Raw genomic sequence first — 18,977 nt, 5'->3', positions numbered from 1 at the left:
TGTATTTCATGACACTCTCTGTACTTTGATGGTCTTAATGACCACCATGTACCTACAAGATTATTCAACATTCAACTTGCAATTGTAGGTTGTAATAGTGAGCGCAAGTTGTCGGTGTTACTTCTATTTCCTTTCTCTCTAACATGGATGAAGGGGTATTTTTTACTATGGTTTTTCTCTCAGTTCTTCTGCAATTGGATCCATTTGTAATATATAATAATTTGAGTATTCAATGATCGCCTAATTCAAATTATAAATAAGGATTGCAATTTGAAATCCTCCCTACTCCCATTTACTTATTTTGCTTCTCCTTTTTGTTGGCTTTAAAACTATAGTGCAATAGGACACTAGTATGGAAAAGACATAAACTAGCTAGCTTGTAGGTCCTCTAAATTTGGAGAAGATTAACATACAAAGGGGGTAAAATAAAAATGAATTTATGTATGTTTTTAACAACATAGTTTCCTTTGAAAATTGAACAAACACACCAATCTTTTCTTTAGCTCAGTTTGGAAAGAGTGAAATCAATTAGAATGATTATTCCAATAACTACATATATAAAAAACATATTATTGGAAGGTGAGTAAATGCAACATGTTATTAGAAAGTCAAACACAAGATAGTACTTAAAATCAATTTAAACTTCCTACATACATGATGTATGCATTACTACAATATTAAAATTTAAAAATGTATTGCAATTATTTTTTTTTTTAAATGAGTAGATGACAACATACATAATAAAAAACAAAATGATAGGCATGTCTATATACCATAAATATTTTGTAATGTGACACTAACGTTCCACCTACTTGTGTCATTTAAAGGCAATCACCATGAATAACATAAAAAAAGCAAAAGGACGACTAAGATAAACTGGATTACTATGCACATAAGTATTTATTTCCTCAGTAATAAATACTTTTGTTTACATAGGGAGTAACAAAAGTACAGCCTTCCAACCTCATATATTTTTATAAATCCAATTCTATAAGTACATCAAATTGAAATGCATTTAACTTCCATCTATTTCCATAAAAAATTTCAACATATAAAATTATTTTATCACATACTTGTTATATAAATTTTCTAATTGTTCAAGCACACTACCACATCTATTATATTAAAGAAAACACTTGGCTAACTAGTATTTTTAATACTCAATTAATAATAAATGTTCTTCATTGATGGTGCCCATTTAGGAAGTATTCCTTTTAAACCATGTCAAGTATTCTTTTTATATGATTGTGGTTGTCTATTCTCTCAGCTTGCAGCCACACTGGTCTACTAGATAGGGAAAAGAGCAGCATGATGGGCTACAGCATTGTAAATCTTATTTATTTCTTTCTAACATTGATGTGGTTCTCTGCAAAGTCCAAAATGAATTAAGTTAATAAAGTGGTTTAGTTTATCCCATTCTTGGCCTTGTTTGTCTCCTAATTGGGTTGGGCCCCATCAAATGTTGCATTTAGATCTCATGCATGGCCACCACTAAAACAGTAAAACCAAAGCCCGGGCCCACTCCCACTTGGTGATCTAAGTAATCCCAGTGCTAGTCTAGCTCTGGATGAAAACCCCAAAAGCCATGTTATTCAAATTCATTTGAATGTTCTTGTGGTTTCCTAGTAACCCATCAAAATTCATTGGGATCTCAATATCTACTTATGTTCTAGTTGTACAACAATTATTTGCTGCAGTTTGCAGAGATTGATTACTAAATTAAGGTGGACTTTATCTGAAAAATGAAAACAACCCAATTAATGATCAAATCCTTGTCGCGGATAAATATTATGTATGAATAATCTTTAGCATTGATGGGTGTATTTGTTCTTTGTGGCCAAGAAAGCATTTCTCTGTGTCCTGTAAATAAGCCACCATGTACTACTATTGATTGTACTGTGCACACGAATTATTATAAATTTTGTGATCCTAAGAACCCATCATTTGCATTCAAATATTCAGTATAACAGTTTGTTTATAGAATGGGACTATTTGTGTGGGCTCACAATATTTTGTTCAAGAGATTCAACTTTTCCCCATTTTCTTTTTTCATGAATGTGACTGCTCTGTCCATCTCTAGAACCCCATATTTTCTGTACGTGGGCATTTGCCTTAGGATCGCCTGTAAGTGGTATTGATATAGGCACTTTAACTTTAACAGTTTATACAGGTAGTGTTGTTTTTCTTAAGACAGTTGTAGGTTCAGAATTATTTAAGTTAATTAGTTGGAAGAAGGCCTTATGAAAATATGTAGCAATAGTATGGATGGTCAAAATCAACAACAGTTGGTTTTCTAACAAGAACTGTTATATTTGTTTCTCTTTGGGGTATTTGTTCAAGCAAGTTGCATGCATGGTCAAAATCAACAGTTGGTTTTCTTGGCTTGACTGGTAGTTTGGACAGCCAAAAATAGAATTGTTTTCCAAAATCATATTAAAACCCTTGAGTGGATGCTTCAAGTATCAATGATATTTTCAACAATGTTGTTTAGACCCATTACTGACACCTTTTGTGAATCTTCTTTTGTTGCAGGTATGAAGACCAATTGCCATGGATATAGGTCTGATGTATGTAGTACTCAATGGTCATGGATGTGTGGTTCGTTCTAATAAAATGCATGTTTTGCTGCTGCTGCTGCTGCTTTGTGGCTCTTTTGTGACCATGTGTAGTGCTGTGAAGTCTGATTATTTGGGTGTAACTTGTAAATGCTTATGCTTTGAAATGGCAATAATATATTATCTCTTGAAAATATTTTCATCTTTTAAACTACTCTATCAAGTTGTTTATAAGGTTTTATATTTATTAAGTTCATTGGTACAAAATATTTGGGCTGTGTTGACTTTTATTGATGGACCCATTCAATGAAGTTCCAGCTAGGATTGTCTCCTAAGGTCAAACTTGTTGTATTGAATAGACATGAGTAGCATATGAGATTATTTAGTTTTAAATTTAGTTCCATGTATGCAATCAGATCACCGTTGATCATTCTCCATACCATTCATTGACTACTTAGTCAAGTGATAGACACTTTATCAGTTTCTAATTTCTAAAACATAGTAAATAAAGCAATGCAGCGTGTGATTACAATAATCCATGGACAAAACAGAAATAATTTAAAAAATATATATAGATTTTATGAAAAAAAATATACGTAGATTTAGCGGCAGTCGCTATTGCCGCTAAAATAGTGTCTCAGGCCTATAGCAGCAGCCAATTCATCTTTTAGCGGTAGCCATTGCATTTCTCCACCAATTTTGAAAGATTTTTCCCTTTGACTTCATCAATGTAAGTTCTGCTCCTTTCTTTAATGTTTTGCTATTTTTTTTTTTTTTTTTTTTTACATTTCATCACATTTATAGTGTATTCCACGAGTTGGGTGTTCATAGGGTTTTTCTCTTTGAAAATATAGGGTACATCTCTGTAATTTTCCTTTTTTAATGATCATATCCAAGGTCAAAGCCAAGTTATTGGATGGGGGTTCTTCTTCCCCTTCCTTTTCTTTTTTTGGATAAGAGATAAATATATATTAACAGATAAAACAACCAGTGGGACTAAGTCATGTTAATACTCGGGGGGGGGGGGGGGGGCATTCTTTTTTGGGATTTTGAGAGGGGGGAAAGTTGGCCAATGGGACTGTGGAGATCAGGGAAATTTTTATTATTACTTATTCATAAATTAACTTTCTCATATAGGGAAAAGTTGCTAACACTTGGATGAGGAAAAAAATACCCCTTTTAATAATAAAATTTTTATGGCTAAAATGATCATTGTTTTATTTAACTAGAAAATAAAAGAACATGAATAAATACACTTACCCAAATAAATGCATTTATCCAAGTAAATAATTTGTCAAAAAGCAAATGAGGCCTTGATCTCAACCATGACCCAACTCAATATGTTGAAACCCCAATTTTAACTTTAACCTAACAACTATATTTTTTGGGGGTTCACCCGGTCAATCCAATTTGTTTGGACTAGATTTTTCATATTGTAGTATTAGATTGAACAATACCTCAACCTTAGTCTAACGTGAAGTTAAATAGGATTTATATTTTTAACCCTAACCTTAAGAGAAACTTCAAATCAAACTTTTTGGGTTGGATCGGAGACTGAACAATACTTACCCTAAGTGCACCTACCCTTCATTCCCCATTCTCCCTCATCAACCGGTCTCCAAAGAGAAAAATTCCTGCAGCTTCGCGGTTGATTATAGCTATAATTATTTTTATAAGCATTTAACTTGTTGTTTTCTTAGATAAATCTACTTGCATTTATTCTCTTTATTAAAATGTTATATCTAAAATAATAATTTTAGATATATATATATATATATTAAATAATATATAAACCATGAAAAACGTGTATGAACTATACATATTAAATTATTGACTTAGGTCGTACTTGAGTCGGACACCCTTGTGATCAAAAGTCAAATATGCACTCATACCATATTACCATGCAACACGATCGGGTCGGTATCAAGTGCAGTGTTGACCCGTCCACTCACCATGGACGGTGCTGAACAGATTGATGGGGGATCCACATTTGTACATACCGGACGGTGGTGGATTACTTCTTTTGACCGTCCACCTTTCTAAATGGACCAAATATACTATCCACATCAACCGTACAGGCCACCCCTTGGTCCCCCACGGGTTTGGGATATTATGATCCGACCCGACATGCCATCAGCCCGATTAACCTTCCCCTTTCATTTGCAAGTTGCAACTAGGCATTTTTCCAGATCAAATTTGAAATTTGTTCCGAAATGACGTGTTCTTTGTTGGATGGTGATTCTGTTTTGACCGTTGGATGACGAGGGGTGGCAACCAAACGAAGGGCATAGATCATAGGATCTAAGCAGATTGTTGGGTATAAGGTCCATCTGAGGGCTACCCGAACAAATGGGTCCCATTACTTCAATTGCATTGTATGTGATTGTGAACTGCACGGTAGAAGTAGAAGTTAGAATAACATGGATGCTTTCACAGTCTTACACAACAATCACATGATCTTTGAATTGACTTGTTTCCAATACATCTGCTGATCTGCACCGTCCAAGGTATGGCCCACACGGGAAATTCCAAAAGCAGATTTTAGATCATCCATTGCAATGGTTCATGATGGGTCCCATAAAAGAAGGGCAGCTTTTTGACCATGGATTAGTGCCAGACGGGACTTTTGGGACATTACAAGGTGGGGTCGGTGTTGAATAAATTCCAATCTGATGACATAAAAGCTCTCCATATGAAAAATCTGAACCGTTCAATACTTTTTGTGGGCCCAGTCTCTAGTCCCAGACTGTAATTATTTATGAAATAAACAGACAAAATCACACCATAGTGGGATAGTGGGAGCTTTGTCTTCTCTGTTCTCTCCATGGATTCATTTAGAAAATGCACATGGCACAATCGAAGAATTTTCTTCACACCATTCCTCTCTCTGTGGTTGCAATTCCACTGTCAGATTTCATCCCAACGCCTCTCCTCTCCCTCCCCTTCTCTCTGAGTATCAACCACCTGCTAACTACCGTCTCCTGGTGTCTTTCTCCCGATAAAGTCACATCATTTCACCTTTGTTTGCACTTCCCCTTTGCCCTTTTCTACTGCATTACTTCTATTTTGTTTTCTTCTGTTCCTTCTTTGGAAGTAATCCATATTTAATTTCTTCACGACAAGGATTCCGATGGATTGATTGGTTGAGTTCCGATAGGACCTGCAATACGAAACAATGCCTACTCCAGCTGTTGCTCAAGAACCCATAAATTTTTTCGACGTTCTATGCAAGTTGGATTGTTTTTCCTTAGATTCTAGAGGGTTTTATCATTTGGGTTCTAATGGGTACTCTTCAAATTTGTCTAATTTCTTGCGTAGTGATGGATTTGGGGGTCTGGTCATGGAAAAGAAGCCCAAGGTCGTGGCTTCTTTGGGTTTGGGCGGCGGTGCTTCAAGGGTACAGAGGATTTGGAGGGAGTTTAACAAAGCTGTTAGGTTGCACTGCGATAGAATCCCCATTGGTTTTGCTTCCATTGGTGTTTCGACTGGGGAAAACGGATTGAGAGAAGATGGGTGTGGTGTCTTGGAGGAGGAGGGGATGAACATGAACGGGGTTGAGGCGGAGAATCCAAAAAAGGTGCTTATTTTGATGAGTGACACCGGTGGTGGTCATAGAGCTTCAGCTGAGGCTATCAAAGCGGCATTTGATGAAGAATTTGGAGATGAGTATCAGGTCAGTTCGAATTTGTTATAGTATGACGTTGGTTCTTATTATGTAGGACTTATTCCACCATTTGTTGATCATGTTCAGTGTGTTAGAGTGAATTGCGCAGGTTTTTGTTACGGATTTGTGGACAGATCACACCCCTTGGCCGTTTAATCAATTGCCGAGGAGCTATAGCTTTCTGGTGAAGCACGGGCCACTCTGGAAGATGACATATTACGGGTCTGCTCCGCGGTTGGTGCATCAATCCAATTTTGCTGCAACTTCGACATTTATAGCTCGGTAAGTTTCTTCTTCCCTTTCTTTTAATACTACCGAAGAATCTTGTCGTTTTCTGTTTTCTTGGCATCAATAGGGAAACCAGATTGATAGTAATTGAAGCAGAACGGTTGGTATTTTTAACATGGGTATACTAAGAATGTTAGTATCCAGGTGCTCACATCATTGGACTGCAGCTGAGAACCTTAAACCTTTACCAGTTAACCAATACCTGAGATAGTAGTTGAGGAAAGTAGATGTGACAACTGACAACACACTCAGAATTCTAAGGGACAACCCAGTAAGCAGAAAATATGATTAGAGTCGGCCATTTATCTATAATGAGTAACTTTTCACTCGATTTGTGGCATTGAGGCTGAAGTTGCAACTAGTTCTTAAGATTAGACATCAAGGATCTTTCATTTTGTTACTAAGAATGCCTTTCACAACTAGGCATATATGGTGAGTTGAGAATGCAATGACAAGACAACAATAATGCCTTAAATGATGTGCCTTGCCCCGCTATTTTTTGCCAAAAAAAGCCCCTTTTTTTGGCCTCAAACCCCAACTTTTAGCATTTTTATAAATAAAAACTAAAAACTAAAATGAAAAGTATAAATTAAACATAAAATAGTACATACATATACATATATTACATCATAGTTGTCAAGGTGACGCCTAGGCGACAAGGCACCTTTTGAGGCTCGCCTCGACTAATCACCAAGCAGTTCTTTACTTCCTACTATAAAATACTTTTTTGTTCATTATTTTTTGAGATTATAATTATAAAATAGACATTATTAAACTAAAATAATCATTTCGTGTGTTTATATACTAATTTCTTTTTATTGTTTTCTTATTTATTAGGGTTTAATCAACACAAACATTGCTAAATGCTGTATTGAACCCTCAAAGACCTCAAAACCTGAACCAATAAGTAAGGAAGAACTTACAATTTTATCTAGTCAGCACATTTTATTCTTCCGTATATTCTTCTTCTTCTTCTACTTCTACTACTACTACCAATACGTTTTCTTTTATTCTTTTCCTATAACAAAAATAAGGGTTCAGCCCCTATATTTTTTGAATTTTATTTTCCTTCTTCTTTTTCTTCTCATGAATATGTTGATTTTCTATACTTTAATATGAAGTTGATACTTTTCTTATGAAAATATGAATAAAATATTACATGTAGCCATATAATTGTAAATTATTTTATTGATAAAGCACATCTTTATACACATGCTGATATGTCACGGTCTGACCCGTTTGATCTGGATGGTTGAACTAGTGATCTATGACCAGAGGCAAAAACGGTTCAGCCTTGGGTCAGTTTTTAAAACATTGGTTTCAATCCAAGGACCATCCTGTTGAGCATATCATTAACCCATCTTTTGATTTCATTAGAGTTTGGTTGAAATATAGTAGTTATTATTGTTTTTTTAATGAGAGTAATTCCATTCTCTCTTTTTTGGCTGTGAATTTTTTTGGGTCATCTTAATACCTTGTGGATTTATGTATAGAGGGATGCAAATAAGTTTTTGATTTGAAATACAAGACTTTTTAAAAAAGGTATATTTTACCATACCACACTATAAAAAATCTGTTTAAAATGGCATTTAGCTTCAAATACTAGACACAAAAATGTAAAGGTCATTACCCAATGTTGGTTCTTGCTCTCTTTATGATGTAACTTGATCAAAGGATGCTTGCAGTCTAGTCACTTCTCAATGATTGCTAATGGTTTAGTGGTGGATTTTTTTGAAGCTTTTAGAGGTCTTAGATAGGGTGACCTCCTTTTTCCTTTCCACTATACTTTGGTGGTGGGTGGTTTGAGCAGGCAGATCTCTTGAGCTAATCAATTACAATTGTATAAAGGTTGGATTGTGGGGAGGGATAGGGTGATGGTAACCCATCTTTAGTTTGTGGGTGATATCTTGATTTTTTGTGATGGAGAATGTAGGACAGTAAGTATATATTTTCGGCAAGGTTTAAAATATCAATATGCCCCTGTGTATCTGTAGGACAATAAGTATATATTGTTTTTAGTTTTTTTTTCTTCAAGTTTTGGTTTTTGGGCATATTTTTAACCATATTTTTTATTAAAAAAAGAGTGGTTCCCGAAACCCCTTTAAAAAGGCATATCATGAAGCCACCGATATGATACGATATGCCAGGGCGTATCGTATCGAAATTTTGAACCTTGATTTTAGGGTAAAGAAGTAATTTTTCATTGATATGTATGGTAAGACCCAGAATAGATGGCTAAACAAAAGCCTCGCAGGGCAACAAAGGATCGCAGCCAAAACAGAATTGAGTTGGCCTCTTGAAGATAAAACATCCTAGCTTAACAAATTGCCTCACAAGGCTGTATCAATCGATCTCGCAAAAGTCACCTTGTTAGGCCATTAAATCTTGCCTCATGGGAGTCGTCTCGCTAAGTCATAATGATTTGCCTCGTGGAAATTGCCTCGCCAACGCCAAGTGACCGCCTTGCAAGAAATTGCCTCGTGAAACCTCAACCCCATGTTGTGACAAGTCCCTTGCTCAAACGGAACAACTTTCCTTGTGGAGGCATGCTCACTCTATAGACTCCGCAAGGCACTCTGCATAGCTTGCTAGGAAGCCTAGTGAGCGGAGTATAATGATGGTTAAACTCCGAGAGTCAAATGCGTGATCGGTGTCTTAGGGAAACCATGACTAGCTGTACTTGGGTGCTGTACCAACATGTGTTGCTCTCCAAGAAGACCTAGGGTTGTGCTTTAATCGCCTTGTGGTCCCAAAAGACACATGTTCCAAAGAGAGAAATCTATGGGATCTATCTCTTGGCATTACCTAAGCTAAGGATTATTTTAGAATTCTTACTTCATGCATGTAACCTTGTTCCCCTACTTCTATAAATAGTGAAACCCTTCTCTATGAAAGGGATTTGAACTCTAGCCCATTTGAGGTTAATTCCTATTTCCCATAACATCTTCCTTCTCTGCTTCCAAGACTCTTAAGTCCATCCTTATATCTGTTGGCTTATGGGGAGAGTAGATGGGGTTGAGAATTTGAAATTGGTGGCAAGCCTCTTTGAAAGAATGTCCAATTTGAAAGTTAATTGGAATAAGAGTATGATGGCTGGAATTAATGTTGAAGAGGTGGATTTGAGGTCTATGGCAAAAGTTTTGGAGTGTGAGAGTGGGGAGTGGCCTTTATGATATTTAGGGCTAACTTCTAGGTGACAATCTGAGATCAGTTAGCTTTTGGGCTCCGGTTGTGGATAGAATAGAGAAAAGACTAGTTCACTAGGTGGGAGAATCACTTTGATCAAATCCACTTTGGCTAATCTCCCTGTTTATTTGTGTTGGTCTTTAGGATTCCTAAGGTTATGGTGAAAATAATCGAGAAACTTATGAGGGATTTCCTTTGGGAGATGAGAGAAGTAAAAAAAAAACATTATTTAGTGAGATGGGAGAAGGTGACAAAAAAGAAAAGAGGAAGGTGGATTGGGAATTGATAATATTAGCAAAATGAACATCTATGTTTTTTTTTTTTGATAATTGAATGAACATCTCAGTGTTAAGAAAAATGAACATAGAGAATGAACATCTCTATGTTAAGCAAGTGGCTTTGGCGCTTCCCCTTGGAGATTGAGGTTCTGATGTAAAGTGGTGTCTAATCGGGTAATGGATGGGATGCCAGTATTCTGTAAAGAGCTAACCTCGCCACACCATGGAAAGTTATTCAAGGTATTCTCCCTTAATTTTTTGCTCATGTCAGGTATGATTTGGTGCCTGGTAATAGGATCAGATTTTGGGAAGATGTTTGGATTGGGGAGTCCCCTTTGAAAGATGTGTTTCCTTCTTTGTTTGCTCTTTCAAACCTCAGAGAAAGACCTGTTTTTTATTTCATTGTGTCCCCCTCCTTGACTAGGTTAAATTGGAATTTGGGTCTAATAAGGAATCTTAGAGAGTAAGATTTCTTCAGTGTCTATCTTGTTAGGCCTCTTGGACTGTGTGGTCTATGATGATTCTGCAACTAATAGTTGGGTTTAGTCCCTCAACCCTTCTGGTTTGTTTTCTTGTAAATATTTTTTCTCCTCTCTTGTTACCACTTCTCCTTTCTTTCTTGTAAGAGAAGTCTGCTGTGTTCCAACTTCCAATCCCCCCAAAAGTCATTACTTTTTGCTAGGAAGTTCTCCATTGGTGCATCAATACTTGTGATAAGCTGCAAAGGAAAAAACTAAACTGTCTTGTTCCCCCACTGGTGTATCTTGTGTAAGTTGAATGGTGAGACTGCTTACTATCTCTTAATCTCTTGTCCCTTTATTTGCTGTATTTGGGAATGGTTTTGCTCTTTTTTTGGCTGTAGGTGGACCCCCCTGCTAGTTTGGATAGGCTGTTCAGCCCATCCTTTCTGAGGAGCACAAAAAAGGGGCAGAATTATCAGGAGATGTACAAGGGAAGCAATGAAATAGTAAGGATACAATTATTGAATTAGTAACCTTAAGAGTGGCACATTGGGTAAAGACTTTGAATCTGTTTTCAGATTTTACAATGGAGGACATCTTTAGGAATTGGGGGACAATAGCGGACTCCTTGAGGAAACAAAAATTCCTTGAGGTTTGGTCACTCTCAATTGGTGGTTGATGGAGTTAAATTTTGATGGCAGTAACTTGGTCAATCCTGGTCCTTCAGGAATTGAGGGTGTGCTAAGGGATGAGGGTGGCAACATATGGGGATTGTATTTGGGTCCAATTGCAAAAAAACTAAAGAAATGGGATTTACAAGGTTGGTGATTGAAGGGGATTCTAAGATAGTAATTAGGTGGTTGAAGAAAGGAGAGGGGGTGGTTTGTTAATTTAGAAAATTCAGGCAATTCAAAAGGCTGTCAAGACTCAAGAGGTATGAATATTATAGTAAGTTGGGTAAGGTCATATAATGGATTGGTGGATGGTTTAGAGGAGTTCATAAACAGTAAAGGTATTGGGTTCAATTGTAATAGAGTGGGGTTGCTTACTATTTTTTTTTTTGTTTTGAGAAAAAGTAAGGTAATTGTATTAATGAGTATAACTGTAACACATTACAACCTTTGGTCCACAAAACTCCATGTACAGCCAACAACTATACAAAAAGTCAACAAAAAACCGGTCTCTCCCAAATACATACAAGAGACCCCCGACTAAATCAAGTAAACAAAAAATCCAAATCAAAGTATTGTAATGGGTTGTCAACACACAACTCAGACTCAAACCCATGTTCTCATGCTTGTTTGCCCAAGAGTTTAGTATAACATCAAGCAATGGACTCGCTATACATAAAAATATGATATAGTTATTATTTAATGGGATACTGTACCAATGTCCATGTCCAAGATTTTAGGAATGGGGATTTTATCCTTGTATCTTGCATTCTGCTGTTTCTATTTGTATCTGGGCACCATGGATGCAGTCTATCAGTTGAAAATTTTATTTAGTTCTGAACCAAGATGTTAGCTTTTCATGGTATGGAGCAGTTCCAAAGTTCTGTTTAACGAGGATACTTTTTCCATCTCCAAATACGTGATCAAAAAGTGTAAATTGTGAAAGTAGTATTTCTGTTGAAAGTTTTCCTTTGACCTTCTCACTAGGACCTCTTATTTCAGTTCTTGAAAGTCAGATCTGGGCTTCTGGCAGTGATATATTACTAAGTTCCATAACCCATTTTATAAATGTCTGTTGATTCTTTGTTGTATATTTACAGGGAAGTTGCAAAAGGACTGATGAAATACCAGCCAGATATTATTATCAGTGTGCATCCTCTGATGCAACATGTTCCTCTTCGTATACTGAGGGCAAAGGGTCTTCTGAAGAAGATCGTATTTACTACAGTTGTGACAGATTTATGCACTTGCCATCCTACATGGTATGATCTACATTTGTAGTTAGTGTTCCTACAACCCACAACCCAATTGCTTATTTGTCTTGTGATGTTGTATATCTCGTATCTTTTCACTGTTCTTTTTCAGGTTTCATAAGCTTGTCACAAGATGCTACTGCCCTACGACAGAGGTGGCAAAGCGAGCAGAAAAAGCAGGACTTCAACCTTCCCAAATTAAAGTTTATGGCCTCCCTGTGCGATCTTCTTTTGTCAAGCCTGTTCGACCCAAGGTTGATGATCCTTCTTTCTGTATGCATTTGTTGCTTTTATTACCACTGTATTCTAGCTTTCTTGCATGCAGTGTCTTAAGAGGAGATCTAAGGTCCATGTTGGGCAGATCATAAGAGCAATTTACTGCTTATGTTCAACACATGGTGTCTCTTGTTAATATACCCAGATATCTCAGTATGTTCAGCATACTCGTGTCAACATGATATAATACCTGAATATGACACTGGATACTGCATGGATACTTTTATGTAACTTAAGTTGTTATTTTCTATCCTGCATGCTTGCTTTGCCAACAAAAATACATGAAACCTATACCAATTTTGAACTTTCACTATATAACCTTTATAAATGTCAGAACATTCAATTGAGTGGAGCATAATCATCTAAGAGATAAATAGGTTTAAAACTAAAAGCACAGTATCAGCAGAATAGATGAGATATTCACGCTCATGTTTTGCCTTGGACTTTGAGAAGTGAAGAGTCTTATCCACTTTTCCCATATTAGTGTCAGTTTCATTGTCCTATCTGAGCTAACAAATTGAACATGTTACTCATTTGGATTCTTACATAGGCTAGTTCAATTACGATTAGCTTTTGCTAGAGAAAGTTGTCAAACATCTTGCCATAGTTTTCAAGGTCCCAAGGTAAGCCTAGGTAATAGGGGTGCCTTGTTGCCTAGTTGCACTAGGTGATAGACTTTTTAAATAAAAAACTATGAATCTAGGGTAATTCCCTAGGTTCCATAGCAACCAGTAATCTTTCAGTAGCAATTTTCTATTATCTTCATAAAAAAATGTATAAACCATATTAAAACATAGAAAACCAACATATTTATGAGAAGAAAAGGAAGAAAGAAAAGAAGGGGCTGAGCCCTTGTTTTTGTCCTAGGAAAAGAAGAAAAGAAAGGGTGAAAGAAGAAGCAGAAATTTGATGATTGAACAAAATGTTAAGTTCTTCCTTGCTTATTGGTTCAGGATTTGAAGTATTTGAAGGTTCAAGACAGCACACCAACATGTGTATTGATTGAACTCTAACAAATAAGAAAATATTAAGAAGAAACTAGTATTTTAACTCACAAATAGAATAATTTAGTTTGATAATGTCCTTTTTTTTATTATAATCTCAAAAAGTTAAGAATATAAAAGTATATAAGAGCACCATGTACAAATTACAAAATAGAAAGGTGACCCTCCATAGGCACCTTGTCACCTTGACAACTATGGATCTTGCTCTCCAATGAAGTATTCGGCTTTGTGGTCCAATACAGGTATTTCCTAATGATAACTATTTTGGAGTCTCATACTATGGTTCTCTCAAAACCATGGAGGGAAAATAAAGGCCTGATAACCACCCTATAATTAACCTGCTTAGATTAATCATACTACCTGATCCATCGCATACTTCTGGTTGTAGAATCGGTTGGCTATGTGATTACATTAAATTTTGCTCAGATTTTGTTTCTTCAATTTTTACTTTATATTTGATTGAATTTAATGTTGAGCTTCAGTGTATTTTCTTGTTTGTAACTAGGTTGAATTAAGGAGGGAACTAGGAATGAATGAGGATCTTCCTGCTGTGTTACTTATGGGTGGTGGAGAAGGCATGGGCCCTATTGAGGATACTGCTCGGGCTCTTGGAAATACATTGTATGATGAGAGTCTTGGGGAACCGGTTGGCCAGATTCTTGTGATTTGTGGCCGTAATAAAAAACTTGCAAATAGATTGCTTTCAATTGACTGGAAGATTCCTGTTCAGGTATGTCTAAGATCAACTTTCATAAACATAGCAGTTCCTATGTTCCCACTTGATATTATAAATGACCTCAACTTTGAATTTTAATTTTAATTTCAATTAGAGGTGGTAATTGGTTAGTCAAATTATTTAAATATTGCGATGTGTTGAGGTTGACCAACGAGAAACTTACCTGAATTTAAATTGGGTTGAGGCACCGTCAACCTGAAGCCAGTCCTTTCAGGTTTACATCTTTTTCTAAATGCCGATTCAGGTTCAGTTAGGTCAAAATTTCAGACCTAAAACCAAGGAAGATTTAAACCATATTTAGATTGTTCACTCTGAACCATGGACTTTTTTTGGTTGGGGGGGGGGGGGTGGGGGGGAGGTACAGACCAATTTGGAGATACCAATTAGAACTTTTATATCTATTTACATTACCCTAATTGCCAACTTATACATTAGATCTTGCAAAGTCCCATGTTTTTTTAGATAATGCAACCTTAGTGTCTACTTGGATAGGGTGCTGATGCTAGAGCTATCTCTCTATGTTACCTCCACGATACAAAAGGGAAAGATGGATTCCACAGAGGGCACAACTGCTCTCTTAAGGAATCCTTTCTTTCTATGAAGTTTTAATCCCTCATCCCCCCATATGAGACTGATAGAACAACCATCTAAGCCAGGATATGATTAGACCTATTCATGGGCCAGGCCGGGCTTGGGCTGAGATTTTGCAAGAATTTGAATGGGCCCAGCCCAAAGCCTGAGCTTGAAACACTGTAAAATGTTATGCTGAGCCCGAAGCCTGGCCAGTGAACAGGCCTAGATATGATGGTGGACCAACTTATAGAATTTGTAATATGGGAAATTAAGATAGAAACGTAATGATAAATGGTTCATTATTATCTTATTGAATTAGGTGTTTCATATATTACCTCTTTTTGTTGCAACAAGTGGCTGCCTTACACTAGAAGATGGAACTCATTTTCAGGTTAAGGGATTTGTTACTAAAATGGAAGAGTGCATGGGGGCCTGTGATTGCATTATTACAAAGGTAAATTCATCATATATTTGGAGTTTTTTTTTTTTTTGACATTTTGTCCATATTGTAGTTATATTTGTGAACTGTTATATCTAGGCGGGACCTGGAACTATTGCAGAAGCTATGATACGTGGCCTGCCTATAATTCTTAATGATTATATTGCTGGGCAGGTAAATTTTGGTTTTACTTTATTACCTTTACATTACTTAGGGTTCTATTTGGATTCTGGGATGGAGTTGGAAATCAACACAAAATTCTAGGCCATCAAAATGGTCTCCCAAGAGGAAAGAATTAATCATGGTCATCCAAGCAATGTACCAAGATTTTAATTAATCTGTCATTCAAGTAAACTACCAAGCTTTCTAAAAAATCTAAGCTAAATAAAGTAATGTACCATATGACACCTGAAATCTGGGCCTCAAGGTGGCATCCTAAAATCAATCAACTAATTCCAACCATCCAAATGATGTACCAAAATTTCATCTAATCAAACCCAACCGAATGATGTAACCAACAAGGCCAAAGATCTAGTCCATCAAAGTGGGTTCCTATGATCAGTGAACTAATCTCAACTATCCAAGTGATATACCAAAGTTTCAACTAAATTGGGTTGTCCAAATGTTGTATTGAATCAACCCAAAAATTCAGGCTATCAAACTGGTCTCCCGAGAGCAAAGAATTAATTTTGGCCATCCAAACACTGTACCAAGATTACTAATCTTGGAAATTCAAGTAAACCAAACTAAAATTTCCAAAAATTATAGTGATGAATGAAATATAAGCCAAAGATCTGGACCATCAAAATGATCTATTATCAGTCACATAGTTGTGAAGGCAACTAGGTGCTGACAAAGGGTTGTCCTGCCTAAATGCCATGAAGTTTTCCATATGGTGCATGCCCAATGAATTCGGTGCTTCCCTAGGCAATAAGGCAGGCACCTAAAGCCAAGCTGGGTGCTTCATAAATTTTTAGTATTTTTATATTGCAAGTTTATAATTAGAATAGGTCCTGCTACACTAAACCATTTTTACATCTTATTTACTACCTAGTTTTTATTATTGTATTTGGTTAGGGTTTAATCAATGCTCAGACTATAATAGAAACTCAATTAATTGAACTTTGGATACTTGGTCTTTCTTCTTTTCTTGGACTAACACAGGGGCACCACCCATTTCCTGCATTTTTGAGTATTTTTCTGAGTTCTCTTCTTTTTCTTGGATTGAAACAAGGTCTCTGCTCTTAATAATCTCGTTCTTCTTTTCTGGCCTTGCTCCCTTCTTTTTATAGGAAAAATATGGTGGCAGACACCCCTTATTTTCTGGGACACAAACAGGGGTTGCTCTTCGTCTTCTTTGTTCTTCACTAGTTTATTTTTTTTATATAGTTGCTTTACTGAATTCTTATTATTATATTGCAATGTTATATGTAAAATATTGGAATTCATTATTATCATCTAAGCCTTTTCCCAACTATATGGGGTTGGCTTCATGAATCCTGTTTTGCCATTCTAGTACCATGTCTTTCAGGCAGCAATGTCTTTCTTTTCATGGTTATGATAATTTTCTATGTTTCAATATGAAATTTGTAGTTATTTGATGAATAGTTTTGCTAACTGCTAGTATAGATGATAGTTCCATGCAAAACACCATTGCTTGGTAATAATGGTAAAATCTCAGGCTGATAAGTGTAATGTGTGTTCAAGTCTGCAAGCAGCCACTTTGTGCAAGAAATTGTCAACAGTTATGTCTTCAGTATCCCGTCCCAAGACCCCACATATCTTGGACCAACATAGGTTAATGGCCTTTTATTTTCAAAATCCATTGCCTTGACACCTTGACAACTATGATTAGTCAATTAATCTGGAACATTTGCCCTGTCCTGTTAATGCTTCAATGTGCATGCATTCTGAAATATTTGCCCTGCTAAGTTAAAGCATTTAATACTGAGATTAACTTTTAATTTTGCAGGAAGTTGGAAATGTGCCATTTGTGGTGGAAAATGGATGTGGGAAGTTCTCGAAGTCACCAAAACAAATAGCTAATATTGTTGCTGAATGGTTTGGTCCAAAGGCTTATGAGCTCAAGGCCATGTCTCAGAATGCATTGAAACTAGCACGACCGGATGCAGTTTTTAAGATCGTTCAGGATCTTCATGATTTAGTGAGGCAAAGAAGTTTACTTGTACCCCAATATTCTTGTACAACTTAATTACCCCCCCCCCCTCCAAAAAAAAAAAAGAAAAAAAAAGAAAGAAAGAAAGAGAAAGAAAAAGTCAATTTTGTTGATCTTCTAGGTGGAATGTTACTTGTCATCAAACTAATTTGTGTTTCTTAATCTTGTTCTGAGCCTCTACTTTTCTTCTATTCTGAGATCTGTAAAGTTGTTTTCTGCTTTGTGCATGTCGAATACACCATCTTTGTATCAGCTTGCATGCTTAAAACATCATCAGTTTTCTCGAACTCTGAAATAACAATAATTTTCTGAGCGAAACTATAATCTGAATAACTAGAGTGAAGGGGTCAAAATTCAAGACTCTTGGATGAAGCCAAGAAGGCAATGTCTCTGGCTTTCTGCTACACATTCTCAAATGTGATTGAATGCTTGGTCAAAGGTGAAGGCATTTCAGTTGTTGATGGAGGCCAAAAAGTTTGTGATCATGGTGTATGAAATTTGCTCTGGAAAATAGAACATGGTCATTTAACTGTAAGTCTGTAACAGTGTAACGTGTTGCAGAACTCCAAAGAACATGGTCATTAACTTTTAAGTTTCCTAAATTTCAATGTAGCAATATGACTGTAAAAAGATGGCAAGAGAATAGCCCACATGCGTATTTCTTCCACCAATAAAGCTTAACAACACTCATGAAATTTCCTGTCCAAATTAATTGCTCCAATTTTTTAGCTCCTGCTCACTGGAGTCTAACTTGGCATCAAGTGAACCATACCCAAGTGGTTACATTTCTGCAGCAACGATTACCAAACGAAGTCGACATTGTGAGGTCTCTGTGTTTTTAACAGTTTAAGATTGTCTTAATGCAGCCAAGTGAACTCAGACCCAAATGCCCATAAGGTCATCCATGCTAACACTCAGCAATAAACCAGTTTTTCTTAACAACTTTCATGAGATAATTAGAACTCTGTAATAGAGAAAATGCTGTGTGCAGGTAAATTCATGAAGCATGATACTAGAATTAATAGTTTCATTTTTCTATTGTATTAGATTTATCCATGGTCAAAAGCAAAAGCTTATCCAAACATAGTTCACCATTTGACAAAAGAAAACTGCTGTTTGTTTCTCAAATTTAGAATATTTTATTAGTGTTTCCATCTAAATGGGAAACTCTTGGGTGGCATTGACAGTCAAAGACGGGTCATTTTTGACAGGGTTGTAATCCCACATCAGGTCTAATTCTAAGTTTGGATTTGTGATTTTAAATAGAGTAGATTTAATGATGGGCATTAGTTCACCATTTATGCTCAATGGTGCAATGGTGGGTATTTTTGAGCAGTAGAACCTCCTCCATGCTTTTTACCAAGCTGCAATAGACACAAAGCTTGCTTGGTAAGACTTTTGTTGAATTGGGCCGATT

At 36.3% G+C, this 18,977-nt stretch overlaps 1 protein-coding gene across 2 annotated transcripts; it reads left to right on the top strand.

Annotated features, from left to right (window-relative positions):
• Positions 1-5,339: 5,339 nt before the first annotated feature.
• On the top strand, positions 5,340-17,751 carry LOC104605433 (putative monogalactosyldiacylglycerol synthase, chloroplastic). Of its 2 annotated transcripts, XM_010270204.3 has the most exons (8): positions 5,340-6,228; positions 6,329-6,501; positions 12,204-12,365; positions 12,469-12,610; positions 14,142-14,366; positions 15,337-15,399; positions 15,484-15,558; positions 17,357-17,751. In XM_010270204.3, exons 1-8 carry the CDS (start codon positions 5,731-5,733, stop codon positions 17,594-17,596), a joined length of 1,578 nt encoding a protein of 525 aa, XP_010268506.1. In that variant the 5' UTR covers positions 5,340-5,730; the 3' UTR covers positions 17,597-17,751. The 2 variants fall into 2 exon arrangements, with proteins under 2 accessions (XP_010268506.1, XP_010268507.1); XM_010270205.3 differs by lacking the exon at positions 15,484-15,558.
• Positions 17,752-18,977: the final 1,226 nt, after the last annotated feature.

The sequence above is a fragment of the Nelumbo nucifera genome, chromosome 8 (assembly GCF_055504915.1).
Source record: "Nelumbo nucifera cultivar China Antique chromosome 8, China Antique-T2T, whole genome shotgun sequence".
Classification (NCBI taxonomy): domain Eukaryota; kingdom Viridiplantae; phylum Streptophyta; class Magnoliopsida; order Proteales; family Nelumbonaceae; genus Nelumbo; species Nelumbo nucifera.
This window is presented reverse-complemented; position numbering and strand designations above follow the sequence as displayed.

What these genes read in the sequence shown, in the direction of transcription:
- LOC104605433 (XM_010270204.3), top strand. Translation starts at nt 5,731, where the DNA reads ATGCCTACTCCAGCTGTTGCTCAAGAACCCATAAATTTTTTCGACGTT. An exon ending in TCAAGCCTGTTCGACCCAAG is followed by an intron (nt 12,611 to 14,141) that starts GTTGATGATCCT and finishes GTTTGTAACTAG; the next exon opens with GTTGAATTAAGGAGGGAACT. An exon ending in ACTGGAAGATTCCTGTTCAG is followed by an intron (nt 14,367 to 15,336) that starts GTATGTCTAAGA and finishes ACTCATTTTCAG; the next exon opens with GTTAAGGGATTTGTTACTAA.